This window comes from Triturus cristatus, chromosome 12 (genome assembly GCF_964204655.1).
Source record: "Triturus cristatus chromosome 12, aTriCri1.1, whole genome shotgun sequence".
Taxonomy (NCBI): domain Eukaryota; kingdom Metazoa; phylum Chordata; class Amphibia; order Caudata; family Salamandridae; genus Triturus; species Triturus cristatus.
This window is the reverse complement of record NC_140595.1, coordinates 15,604,316-15,617,488: the sequence shown is the minus strand read 5'-3', so window position 1 is coordinate 15,617,488 and position 13,173 is coordinate 15,604,316. Positions and strand designations below refer to the sequence as shown.

Sequence of the window (13,173 nt, the reverse complement as noted above, 5' to 3'; positions counted from 1 at the left end):
ACAGTACTTACAAATCTTCAGTTAACAAAATATGCTTGAAAAACAGTTCCTTGATGTTGATAGCTCCGTCCAGGGCTATCAGGGCGTGGTGAGCAAACAAATCCAAACAGTTCTGGCTGACCGCGGAGTCGCGGGCCAGCTACGGTTTTGTGAAGACCCGCAAACAGTACCTTTTAGAAATGCAGGGCGTCGGCGACCTCTCGTTGGGCTTCCGAAAGCACGGCGTCCGAAGGCGTCAGTTCCGGAGGTCGGTGCAGGAGTCGTCGGGGCCCTCGAGGTCACACGCGTTGCAGATCGATCTCCTCTCTGTTGAAGTCAGGAGCGCTGGTGTCGGCAGGCGTCGGGTGCTGCGGTGCAAAGTGCAGCGGTGCGACGTGCGGTGCCCTCAGGTCGTGGTGCAAGAGTGGCTCAGTGGTGGCATCAGATGGCATTGTCAATGAGACCAGGATCGCGGTGCGAAGTGAATGCGGTGTTCGTCAAGGTGCTGGCAGGTCGCGGTGCAAGCAGCGGCGTCATCGTTGCTGAAGCGCTGTCATCGGCTGACGAACTGGAGTCGATGACGCTGGCGTCGGTAGGCCAAGGCTGTGGTGCGGGATGAGGGCGGTGCATCGTGTAACTTTATGAGCAGTGCCCTCGAACCACGGTGCGAGCAGCGGCGTAGATTTCGGTGTGGAGCGGCGTAATCGGGGATACCAAGGCATTGTCGTGAAGCAAGGCGGTGCGGAGTGCAGTGTCCACAGGTCACGGTGCGAGCAGCGGCTCGGTGGCGGCATCAGCAGGCGTCGTCGGTGAGACCAGGGTCGCAGTGGGGCATTGCAGCAGTGCCCTCTGCGGTGCCTTCAGGACACAGAGTTGGCAGCGGCATCATAGACGTCGTCAGGTTGCTTTTCCTCTGTTGCAGCACAAAACACACGGTCCCCAGTGCTGAGGGCAGAAGAGCTTTGAAGTCATTGCTGTTCCTGAGACTTATTGAACAGGGGGCAAGCTCTACCTCAAGTCCTTGGAGAAACTCACAAAAGTAGATTGCAGAAAGTTCAGTCCAGTCCTTTCACTGCCCAAGACAGAAGCAGCCACTGCAGGCCAACACAGCAAAGCACACAGCAAAGTGGTAGTTCCTCCTCACAGCTTCTCCAGCTCTTCTTCTTGGCAGTCTTCTTGGTCCAAAAGAGTTCTAAAGTTCAGGGTCTGGGCCCCAATATTTAAATCCCAAAATCCTTTGATCTCTTACGCAGAGAGTGTCTGTGCCCAGCCAGAACCAGTTCTGCCTTCTCTGGTGTGACTTCCTGGCAGGAGGTGGAGACGGCATGGTCAGAGGCAGACCAGGCCCTTTGAGGTGCAAGGAAATCTCCTCTCCCTTCCCCAATTGCAGCCCAGGTCTATTTAGCCCTTTCCTGACCCACCTAGAGTATCTGGAGCCACTCTTGCTCCCCAGCCTTCTGTCATGCAAAACCCAGACAGGACATCCACATTCCAGCAGAGGCACACGGGATGACTGAGCAAGAAAATACCTACTTTCTAAAAGTGCTATTTCCAAACACAGAATGTAAAAATCACCTTCACTGAAAGATGCATCTTTAGATTCTGAGTTCAGGCATACTAAACTTTATTTTCCTACCTAATTTCACGGGTCAGTTATGTTTATAAGATGTTATGAAACAAACTCCCCATTCTGTCCTATGGGGAGCAGGTAGCCTTGCAATAGTGAAAAACGAAATTGGCCGTAATTCGCTATCAGGACATGCCACACACACCAGGGCATGTCCTACCTTTCACATACACTGCACCCGGCCCACAAGGGTACCTTGGGCCTACCTTGGGGGTGGCTGGCATGTAAGAAATGGGAAGGTGAGGGACTAGCCAGTGTGCGCACTAGCCAAGTCGACATGGCAGTTACAAGTTGCGTGCAGACTCCACAATGGGGGTTCTGAGTTACCTTTTCAGGGCTACTCACGTGGTTGGCACAATCAGTGCTGCAGGCCCCTGAGTAGCATTTGATTTACAGGCCCTGGCACACTCAGTGCACTTTACTAGGGACTGACAAGTAAATCAAATATCCAATCATGGAAACACCAATCCATAACACAATTTACACAGAGAGCATATGCACTTTAGCGCTGATCAGCAGAGAGAAAAGTGTGCAGAAACACTACGTCAGCAAAAACAGAGTCAAAACCAGGAGGTCAGAAAGCAAAAACTCAGGGGAAACACGCCAAAAGATGCCAAGTCTAACAGTGACAAAGTACCCTTGGTGCCAAAATTGTGGTCCCCGCCAAATTCAGAAGCAGGTGGACCATAGTTTCATGATGACGGAGACTTCTAAGTCGCAGCTGTGACCAAACTTCACTGATGGCCTGATAGAGTAAGGTCCATCGCAGAATTGGCTATATGTCCACCCGCCCAATTCAAATGGGGGGACACATTGCCATTTGTTCTGCCCATCAACACCAGGAAAACCCTGGCGGTAAAGGGCATTAAAAACATAAAAATATCCCCTTCGCCATAAGATATGGCTCCCATGGCGAGTGGGGCATTGGTGTTTTTTCTCATTTTCAAAATCCTACTTTTGGGTTTTCTTTTTGAATATAAAAAAAGTTTGTTACTTTGCGGTAACGGAGCCATGCACCAAAGTTGCAATGGAGAACCAGGAATCGCCATCACAGGGCCCACCTAGACGGCGGTTCCTGTGAATGCTAGAAATGTCAGTCGGAACAATGGAAATGTTTTTTATTTGCCTGTCGGGATCCCCGCCAGGCTATTCCGTCGCTTTGGTAGAGGACGGCCCAACCACCTACATTTAAATAGACTCCTTGATCTGTGAAAATCCAACTCAAGAAGGAAGCTGCATTGGAGAATCTCTACAACAGAAGGCATAGAGTGTCCCTTCATGTTCCCTCCCTCGGTCTCCTCTGCTCTCTTTCCTTTTTAAAACAATGCATTGCGGTTTCTCTCTGATTCTCCACTCTTTCGTGTATTTCTGCAAAACATCAGTGCTTGCACAGCCTGCAGGCATCAACAGACTGACCCAGGCTTTCCTTTCTTGATTAAAATGACGTTGCTTTTATTTCCATTACCTTTTTACGGATTTTAACAGTAAAATTAATTCAAATACATTGTTTTTCTATAGATTTTATTTGGAAAAATCAGTTGTTACTATTTAAGAATCCCTTTGTCACCCATAAAGCCCTTTTAAAGTCCACCAATTAGATATTTCGGTTAAAGTAAATCTTCATAATGTGCAGTTCACGTGGATCAGATATACAATGTCTGGTGTATCCATAGGTCTACACCGTTCCATGTGAAGAGGAAATCATGGATCCAATAAATGCCTGGCAAACTTTCGGAAGTTGTAAAAATGTCATCTCTGAAAAATAAACTTGCATTTCTGTACAAAAACTTCTAAAAGTGCTCTTTAGTGGGGAATTCTTCTCCCACTTCGGATAGATTTTTTTTACATACATTTTATTTAAAGTTGCAATATCTTGAAAATTACTTCCTTATGTTAGTGCAGGAACATCTTTACAACTTTGCCCAGTACTGTCCTGAATATTCTTTTTACAGCGCGTTGTGTGATGGCCCAGTTGAAACAAAGAAAGATTAATGTACTATTTATTCACATTCAGACGCTTTATAAAGCGCTATATTTCGATGAATAGTCCCAAAATATAGTTATGTGTAAAAGTAAAGTCCGAGCCTGGAGAGCTGGCATCCTCCTGGCCTAGAGTTTTGCAGCTATTCTACAGAAGATCATATTTTCAAAATGGCTGCCAGGTAGGCGGAGCTTCGGAGTGTAAACAGCTGGAAGTGCAGAGACTGAAAAGACATCAACAGCGTACTGGGAGAACTGTGAAAACAGTCCCGGTTCTGGTCTCTTTGAATCCTGGCCTGGCCCCCCCTGTAGCACTGGAGGGCAGTGCTCAGCTGCAGGTGAGGAGTTTCTTGCTAACTCCTCGTAGAGCACCCTGTTATAATGAATGGAGCCCTGCTTTCCTCTTCCCATCTTGTTCACCATGAATATCTGGGTGCTTCGCTGCCCATACGCAAGCCTCTCATCCTCTGGTATGTCACAATCTCCAGGTCATGCGTGGCAGTGTGTGAACCCCACTTTGTCTCACAGGCAACCATGTGTAGTCCTTCATGTGAAAGGGGTGCCTTTTCCTGGATTCATGTCCTCCAGAGGGCCTGTCAGCTGTCCTGAACCTGTACTCAATGAGGGATCTTTCCACATGCAGATGGTTGAATTTGTAGCTCAAAGGACAGCCGTCAACTTCCTGGAGCGACAGTGCAAATCTATACGTCGGGTTGCAGAATCCCGCCCCTGTCTGCTGGACCTGTCCAATGGAATTAAGTTTCAGGAAGTTGTGATGCTGTCAGGAAGTGGGGAGGCCCACTGCCCTCCCCCAACAGAGCCCTGAGCAGAGGGAACTCAGAGGAGCTCTGAGGGCTTTCACAGGGCAGCTCACAGTCAGAGCCCTCAAGATTGGTCAGCGAAGGTAACAGAGAATAGCTCGGCCCGGGGTCACTTGGACCAGAGCTGTTGACATGCCTTGGGGTCAGCGATGGTTGGCTGTAAGAGCACAACTCCTGCTGGCCAAGATTGCCCTGGGGAAGGCTGTAGGCTTTGACTACCACAGATGCGTATTCTACTGCGCTCTGGGCTGCCTCGGGCTCCTCGGGCCCCGGAGCCGGGCACCCTTGCTGGTCCACGTGAGGCACACTGTAAGGACTGATGAAGACCTCCGGGAGCTCAGAAGAAGCGCCGTGAGGGGACAGGAGGTGGGAGCCCCAGGAGTCGGCGTCCAGATGTTCTGCCTTGTCCTGCTTGGCGAGTGGGATCTCGTTGCACCAGCCGGCATCGGAATACGACAGCCTCATCTGCAGCTTGTCCGTCTGCTCCAACGAAGGGTACCCCAGGTCCTGCTGAGAAGAGAGAGACCCTAAATATTAGGCTTGTGTCTCTGATAAGGTCCCTGACCTAAGGTGGGGCGCCTCTGTACATTCATGACACAGATGTGGCTGTCGGATGGGGACGACCCTCAACTCTGCTCTCCTGTTGGAGAACCGCCCGGGGAAAAGAGATCGCCCTATTCCTGGAGGGGTCCTCTCTGACCAAAGGGGGTGCACTTTTGTCACTGTTAATTCTGAGTGAACCTCCATTTTTCTCCCAACTCTGCATTTTGTTTTTCTTTTTGTGAATTTGAAGAATGTGCTGGTGAAGAGGGGAAGCTAGTGCAGTGAGATCAGGGACAGGGTGTTATTTGTGTATTTATGATGCAAGCAGCAAGCCTGGCTGCTCCAAAGCCACCACAACAGAGGTCTACATGGGTGTCCACGCACCCCTGGGGATGGCCTTGAAATGGGTCTTCCTCTCGAAGAGCATGGACAAGCACCCTGAGTTTCTTTTGACCGATGTGAGTATTGATCCATGTATTTCAACACTGTCCTGGCTCTCAGCACTGTACAATTGTGCTTTTCTGACTTTCAGTACTGTTCCCCAGGCACATTCCTGGCTCTCTGCGCTGCACCTCAACACATATCTCTCTCTCCACTGTATCGCAAGACTTTCCTGTCTCTCTGCACTACACCCTAATACTTTCCTTGCTTTCTGTCCAGCACCCCAGATACCCCTGGCTCTGCACACTGTACCCCAACTCACCCGGAGGCTTCCAGAGGGCACCACAGCACTCATCCGGGTCTCCACATGGAGACCCAACACTCCTTTGGGTCGCTCCCTCCCCGGCAAACACTTTTTGAAAATATTGGTCTTCTTGTAAAAACAAAAGGTCTTATTTATGAGCCCTTGCATCACATTTACGCTGCCGTTGCTTCACTTTTTGTGACGCTGCTGCGGCGTAAATAATGCGCTATATTTATGAAGTGACGCGTCTAGGCAGATGCATCATTTTGTAAAGGCCTGAACTACATTATGCCTGCGTCAGGTATAACGTATGCAGGGTGGGTGTTCCCCCGCATCAAAGCCTCGTAGATGTGGCGCAGTGAAATCTATAAGACTTCAGTACGCCGCTGCTAGAACGCCATTGTGTCAAAACCTTACGCCTGCCTCATGGCAGGCGTAACGGTGACCCAGGCCCTTTCGCATGAGGCTTGCCCCATGTGAAAGGACACATTGCTAGAGTTGCGTCTGTTTTCAGACACACCCCACCACTGTGCTACTTTTGCACATAAAGATACTTCATTAATACTGACATATCTGTAACTCCTTGCAACATGATGCGTAATACAGTATATAATATGACGCATCTATGGTGTCGCAAGGAGGGTGCACAGAGAAGTGTCGCAGCGATGCGACAATTCTCATAAATAAGGCCCAAAGGGGCTCATTTATGAGAGCTCCTTGCGCCGTTGATGCGTCACGTTGTGTGGTGCAGCGCAACCTGCTGCGTGATATTTACAAGCACACGTAAAGCCACCCTGTGTGGCTTTACATGTGCTTGTAAATCTCAACCCTTTTCACGCAACACGTTGTGTGTTAGGGGCGTGACATGGGTGTTGCTGTGGGTGTTCCCACGCAAAACACCCATGTCCACTGATTCATTTCCATATTTACAAGCAATCGTCAACCTGGAAATACATCAGAATGCTACGCCACCCCCAGGGGTGGCGTAACGAGGCTCAACGAGGAGACATTTTTTAATTTCTCCTATTTTTTTCCTCTGTCAATGCGTGCTGCATTTTACAGCACGTATTGGAAGAGGAAATCACTTCAAGTGATTGTTTTGTGCAGGAAGGTGCCCCTTCCTGCACAAGAACAATCTCCCTACGATGCAGGCATTCTTGCACCATGGTGCGAAGGTGCCTGCACCAGCGCATGGCAGCAGTTTGTGTGCCAGTGCAAGCAAAGGCACAGAGATGAGACCTTCTGCTGTAAATATGTTGCATCCCTGTGCCTTGAAACGAACGCAGCGTGGTGCAGCAAAATAACTTGCGGCACCGCGCTGCATTAGTTTCTCATAAATAAGCCCCCAAGGGACTTCTTTACAAGCCCCTTGTGCCACTGGTGCATCACTTTTTATGACGCACCTGTGGCTCATTTTTCTGCCCCATATTTACAAGGACAGTAAAGCCACCGTGTGTGACTTTTCCTGTCCTTGTAAATAAGGCCCCTTTACACGCAGTACTTTGCTTGAAAGGGGCGTTCCATGGGTGTTGCTGTGGGTGTTCCCACTTAACACCAATGGAAGCAGACACAGTTCCAGATTTACGAGAAATCGCAAACCTGGAAACGTATCTGAATGCTACGCCTCCACAGGGCAGGCGCAGGGAGGCGTAACGAGGAGAAATCTATTAATTTCTCCTCGTTTTTTATCTCTTTCTTTACTTTTTTCACATAGAACGAGGAAATCACCTCTGGTGATTGTTTATGTGCAGGAAGGTGTCTCTTCCTGCACATAATCAATCATTAAAACAAGTTCTATGTGTGCTAATGCAGCACACACAGAAGTTGAAAAACGCCATTTCAGATTGTTTATGTGCAGGGAGGGACACCTTCCTGAACATAAACATTCATACCCCTGACGCAGGCATCCATGCACCATGTTGCAGGCATGACAGGGAGTTGGTAGAAAGGATGGGCTATGGGTCTCCCCTGCAGTGAATACGCAGAATGGGTGGGTTAGGGGGTCTCCCCTGCAGGGAGTAGGCAGAATGGGTGGGCTGGTGGTCTTTTTCAATGTCAAAGTTGATGCAAGCTTTGAATTGATGCAACGCAGACACCTTTGCAGCTTAGAGAAGTCACCCCATTAGGGTATCCCCCAACACCTTTTTGAAGGCACGCCCGCCTCCTCTGGACACTCACCTTCCACGTGCTGTGAGGTCTCCAGCTCGCCAGGTCGGTGACTGCAGGATCGGGAACCTGTGGCCACAGACACCTCTTGATCCTGGGAAGGAGGAGAGACAAGGGACAGTGAGTGGTTGGATCTGAATAGTTCCCTAGATCTAGAGGCCGAAGGAGCAGGAGTTGCCTGAGACGACGGTGCGAAGGGACTCATCAACAGTTTGCAGTATTGCAGCCTCTGCTTGGATGTGGAAAGAGAGTTTCTAGCTTTCTGTCACGTTTCATAAGAAGGGAAGGGTAGAGACAGGATGGACGCTATGCAGGTCATCCAGTGGTGGCTTGCGCTAAGGCGGAGCAGCGTCACCCCACTGCTTTCTAGCAGTGAAATAAAGAGAAAATAAAATGATAATAACTCGCATCATTATCAATTGATTTTCTCCTACTTCCTCAGCTTTGCATGAGAGGGCGGGGGCAGGGGAGGAGTAGAAGCACCCTCCTAAGTGCACAATGACTGCTTGGCTGGCCCCCAGGGGCCGCCCAAAACAGTCTTAAGCACTTCACTTGTCCTCCAAGCAGACTGCATTACAGCTTGTGTTGAGAACATGCCCAGGCTCCCAGTCAGCGTCTGAGCGCTGAAACACGGCGCTCAGACCAATCACAACGTTGCTAAGGCAGCGTTGTGATTTACTGACTGGGACCCTGGATATGCTTCCTGCTGTTCAGGTCAGCGAGGGAGGACTACGAGGAGAGACGCTGCAAGAAGATTTTTTTTTTTGTTGCCTGCTTGCCCGTGTCCTACCCCCTCCGTCCCTACCCCCGCCCCCTTACCTCCGATACGTGCTGGCCGCCGCTGAGGCCATCCTTCTTTTTAGAAGTTGGGGACACTTGACCTGTTTTCAAGTTGAGTTCTGTGTTTTACCCTTTCGACCATTCACAAACAATCAACATGTTCGTTTGGTCTTCTATTTCCAAAAGTCAATGATACATCTGTTTTCCTGATTGAGCCGGTCGAACAAGCCTTCATATATGTGAATTGAGAAGACCTCTCTTTGATGTGAACATATACATACTAATCATGTGGCGCGAAACAGACATGTGTCATTGACTTGTGAAGGCAGCACAAAGCCTCAAGCGATGCTGAAGTTAGGAGCCGTGAATGTGTTGCGCGTGTGCAGAATCTTTGCGGCACCGTGTGGGCTCCGTGGGACTCATTGTGGTAACTGGTCATGGAACCTCAATGAGGTCTGCAGGTGGAAGAGCCCGGCCTAGAGCGAGGTCATCACACACAACCACCCACCCATCCTCAAATGTTCTCCCACTTACATCTGGTGTTGGTACATGCATGTGACGACCACAGCCATCAGCAGAAGGGTGACCCCAGCTACAAGAGAGGGTACCAGGAGCTCCACCTCCCCGTCATCTACAAAGTAAGCGAGGGAGACCGGGTAAGTGCAAGAGAGGCAGTGGAGAGAGCAGGGGCAGAACATGGAAGGGAGTAGGTGAGACATGAGTGCGTGGGAGACTGTGGGGCTAGTCACCTGGAAGCTATGGAGACACACGAGTACATGCAACAATTCAAGGAATAGCACAGGGGAGAGACACATGTCAGGGACTGCATGCAATAGTGCATGCGAGAACACAAGACAGACATGTGTGAGAGAGCGCATGCAATAGTGCACCGAAGAGTACAACGGAGGCACTTGAGGCCGCAGAGAGAGCCGGCAAAAATGACCACCCAGACAATGTCCAGGGGACCAGAGTGATCACATGTGATTGTGGAAGAGTGCAGGAACACATCAAGGTAGATCAGAGAGAGCACAGGTGAGCACCAAGAGAGGTTGGACAAGACCAGAGAGAATGCTGGAGAGACAGCAGGTGATGTCGTTCTGCACTTACCGAAGTTTCTTGTGGTTATGGTCAAGCCAGAGCTGTTGGTTCCTCCTGCGCTGTTGGTGATGGCCAAGTGCACCAGGACCTGGGCCCCGACGCCGAGGCGCGACAGCAAGCAGCGACGAGAAGAGCTGTTCAGGGTCATCACTGGAAGAGGCAGTGAGGAGAAGAGGGGTCAGGTATCTGGTGGGATGGAAGCTGCTTAACTGCTTGACACACACATCTGGAAGGTAGAGGGGACGGTGGTACCAGAACATGAGATGGAGTTCTTACTTCCACCATCGAACCTCAGACTGCATGGGTAGCTCAAGAGAGCCTTTCTGAAATGCTGTTCTTTCAGGGATTACTGCAAAAACTCTTTGCAGGATCCCAAAACACACAGCCACCTCTGGCAGATCTGATATGTCTTAGATTTACAGTCAGACACTTGTTTGTCCAAGCGAGTCACATAGAAGCTCCCATGCAATCCACAAACAGCACATGAATGCCAATGTGTATGTTTTTAATGTTTTTTTTTGCTTTTTTATTTTATACATTGTATGCAAATACATCCTTTATCTTTGTTATCCACTTTGAAGTCTTGTTTTAAACATATGTGTGTTTAACTTTTTTTTAGAGCTTAGGGCTTGATTTAGGTCTATAAATCCCATGATATCCTATAGGATTTGTATTTCGGCGGATGGGTTATTCATCACCGTTGTGACGGAGCCACCCATCCGCCGAGATGTAAATCAAGTCCTTAGTTTGAAATATCAAGCCAGGCGATAAAATTATCGCCGCTTTAGCGGCAGAAAACTGCCGCTTAAACGGCGATAATGGGCTTGATAATATGCTCTATGGAATTCCAATTGAAGCCCATGTTAGACGTCCTTCACATTTAACATGGGCTTCAATTGGAATTGCATAGAGCATATTATCAAGCCCATTATCGCCGTTTTAGCGGCAGTTTTCTGCCGCTAAAGCGGCGATAATTTTATCGCCTGGCTTGATAATATGCCCCAAGGTGACTTGTATTTTAGACCTGACAACACTGAGTAAAGGGCCCAGGCTGACAGAAACAAATGTATGTCGCCCACACAGACAGTCTGTCCAGATATGTCCCCTTCTCGCCGCCCACTGCCCATCGACACATGTGGCACACAGGGCATTTACCGTGAGCCTTCCCTCCGACTTCCTGGTAGAAGACGCTGTAGTTTCGGATCACCCCACGCTGCGCTTCGATGGGAATGTCACCCCATTCCAGCTCCACCTGGGACTTCCCAATCCAGGCTGGGTGCAGTTTTGGAGCATATAAAGGAGCTGCAAGGAGTAAGGAGAGGTACAGAGAGGTAAGGACTCCACTGGCAGGTGCAGGTGTCAGGGACTAAGCGACAAATACAAACACGCCAAAGACAAGGAGACTGGGGTGCTGAGTTCAGAGGCCCAGAGGGGTGGAAAAGGAGGCCATGGTCTGCAGCAGGCCGAAGAAGGATCCAATGAAGCTATGTTGGCCGTCCAACAGAGGTGCCGAGAGGTCAGGGACCTGGATATAGCTGGGGGGAAATTAGAGTTCTAAAGAGAGGTGCAGGGGACAGGAACACAAGAGAGTTACAGGGAGGGAAGGGACCAAGAGACAGGTTTTGGGACATTCGGGGGCAGATTTACAAGAAACTGACGCATCTGTAGAGATGCGTCAGTTTCCCTGCGCCAGCCTGTGATACCTTTGCGCCACCATGGATGCACCGTATTTACAACCCGGCCCACCATGGCGCAAGGATTGACAGATGCGTCAGAATTTCTGATGCACCTGTAGGCTCAAAAGTCACACATTGCTGGAGGTGTATCGCAAGCACCACGCAATTCCAGCAATGCATGGGGAGGCCTATACTTATTGTACTGCCTCACTCCATACACCTGCTTCAAGCAGGCATAAGGTTTTGATGCAGTGGCGTCCTATAAGTGACGCAGGGGAATCTTGTAGATTTCACGGCGTCACTTTTACGAGGCATTTCTGCGTGGGAACACAAAAAAGTTACGCAATGGCAGCGCAAGGAGGTGCAAGGGGCTTGTAAATCTAATCCTAGTTCCTAGAGACACAAGGCGAGTGACACCCGGAGTGCAAGGAGGTACAGGGAAGGTCAGAAACCCAGCGACAGGCCCAGGGACAGGAGGAACCTTGACACAGGTAGAGAGTGAGGACAGGAGTCTTGGAGAGATACAGGGAGTCAGGGACAGGAACAGGGAGGTCAAAGGCCAGACTGAGATAAAACCAGGCAACAAATTATTCAAGTGCATGCAAGGTTCACATCCCTTCCACCCTTGCCTCTATGTCTTCAATTTGTGTCTCTACCTCTGAAGTGAACCCATAATAATGTGCCCTTGTGCAAACTGTGCCCTGCGGAACGGGGAACAACCTTTACAACGCAACTTTTACAACGCACTACCATTACAACGAAACTGTTACAACGCGAGTGCATTGACAACGCAGGACATTACAACGCAAGTCTTTACATCGACTTGCACTAGATGGCGTGCTAACATTAAAAATAGTGTAGTTTACTATCCCAACAGCTTCCCTACTGTTACGTGGACTGGAGTTGGAATAGTAAATTACACTTTTTTAATGTTAGCACGCCATCTAGTGCAAGTCGATGTAAAGACTTGTGTTGTACTGTCCTGCGTTGTCAATGCACTCGCATTGTAAAACTTTCGTTGTAACAGCATGCATTGTAACAGCATGCGTTGTATCGTCATACATCCCTGCGGAACACAAGACTCTCGTTCCAAGCACGTGTGAGAGGCAGAGCACCAGAACATTGAGTTTTAAATATTGTTCTACAAAAACATCATGGAAAAATTATAGAGGACCCAAATATGGCAATTGTCAGCATAAACAGGTAGCACTCACGTCTCTCCCTGGAGTAGGCCTGTGCGGTTCCCGTGGCCCAGATAATCCCGTCGTGCAGGACAAAGACTGACAACTGGTACAGGCGTCCGGGCTCAATGTACTCTGCAAAGTGCACGGGAAGAATGTAATATCTTGAGGGTAAATGAGACACACATGCACCCACCCACACACACATATGCGCACACACACACACACAAATCCACGCGCACACACACTCCCTTTATAACCACCCATAGTGGGGACAGCACAGAGACGACTTCCAGAATGATTTGAGATACTCAGAATCTTCACAAAAACAGTGATAAATCAGGGTATTCTGAGGGACAGGAATCTCAGCTTTGAAGCTTACGTGGGTCAGTTGTTCACTCTGCAATTTACAGTCTACAACATACCTTACATTCACAAAATGCATCACAAGAGGACCCCTGGGTCCCCTGTAAGCTCTAAGACAGACAATGCCATTGGCCTATTGGGGACCAATCAATGGGTCAAACCCAGGGTACAACATGTGCTAAGCTCGGCTGCAGGGAGGGGCTTGGAACTGCAGAGGTTCAGCAGCACTGGGTGATGGCCAAAGGGATCCCATGCATACTGGCTGATTTCA

At 49.4% G+C, this 13,173-nt stretch overlaps 1 protein-coding gene across 1 annotated transcript in view; it reads right to left on the bottom strand.

Moving 5' to 3' along the window:
* Nucleotides 1-4,341: 4,341 nt before the first annotated feature.
* LOC146772201 (granulocyte colony-stimulating factor receptor-like) overlaps nt 4,342-13,173 on the bottom strand; it is a 58,690-nt gene continuing 49,858 nt past the window's right edge. The window contains exons 11-16 of the mRNA XM_085636983.1: nt 12,570-12,671; nt 10,835-10,981; nt 9,689-9,829; nt 9,116-9,212; nt 7,814-7,895; nt 4,342-4,914 (exon numbers count right to left, since the gene is read on the bottom strand). Coding sequence (XP_085493109.1) covers nt 4,342-4,914; nt 7,814-7,895; nt 9,116-9,212; nt 9,689-9,829; nt 10,835-10,981; nt 12,570-12,671 — 1,142 coding nt within the window. The remainder of the gene's footprint in view (nt 4,915-7,813; nt 7,896-9,115; nt 9,213-9,688; nt 9,830-10,834; nt 10,982-12,569; nt 12,672-13,173) is intronic.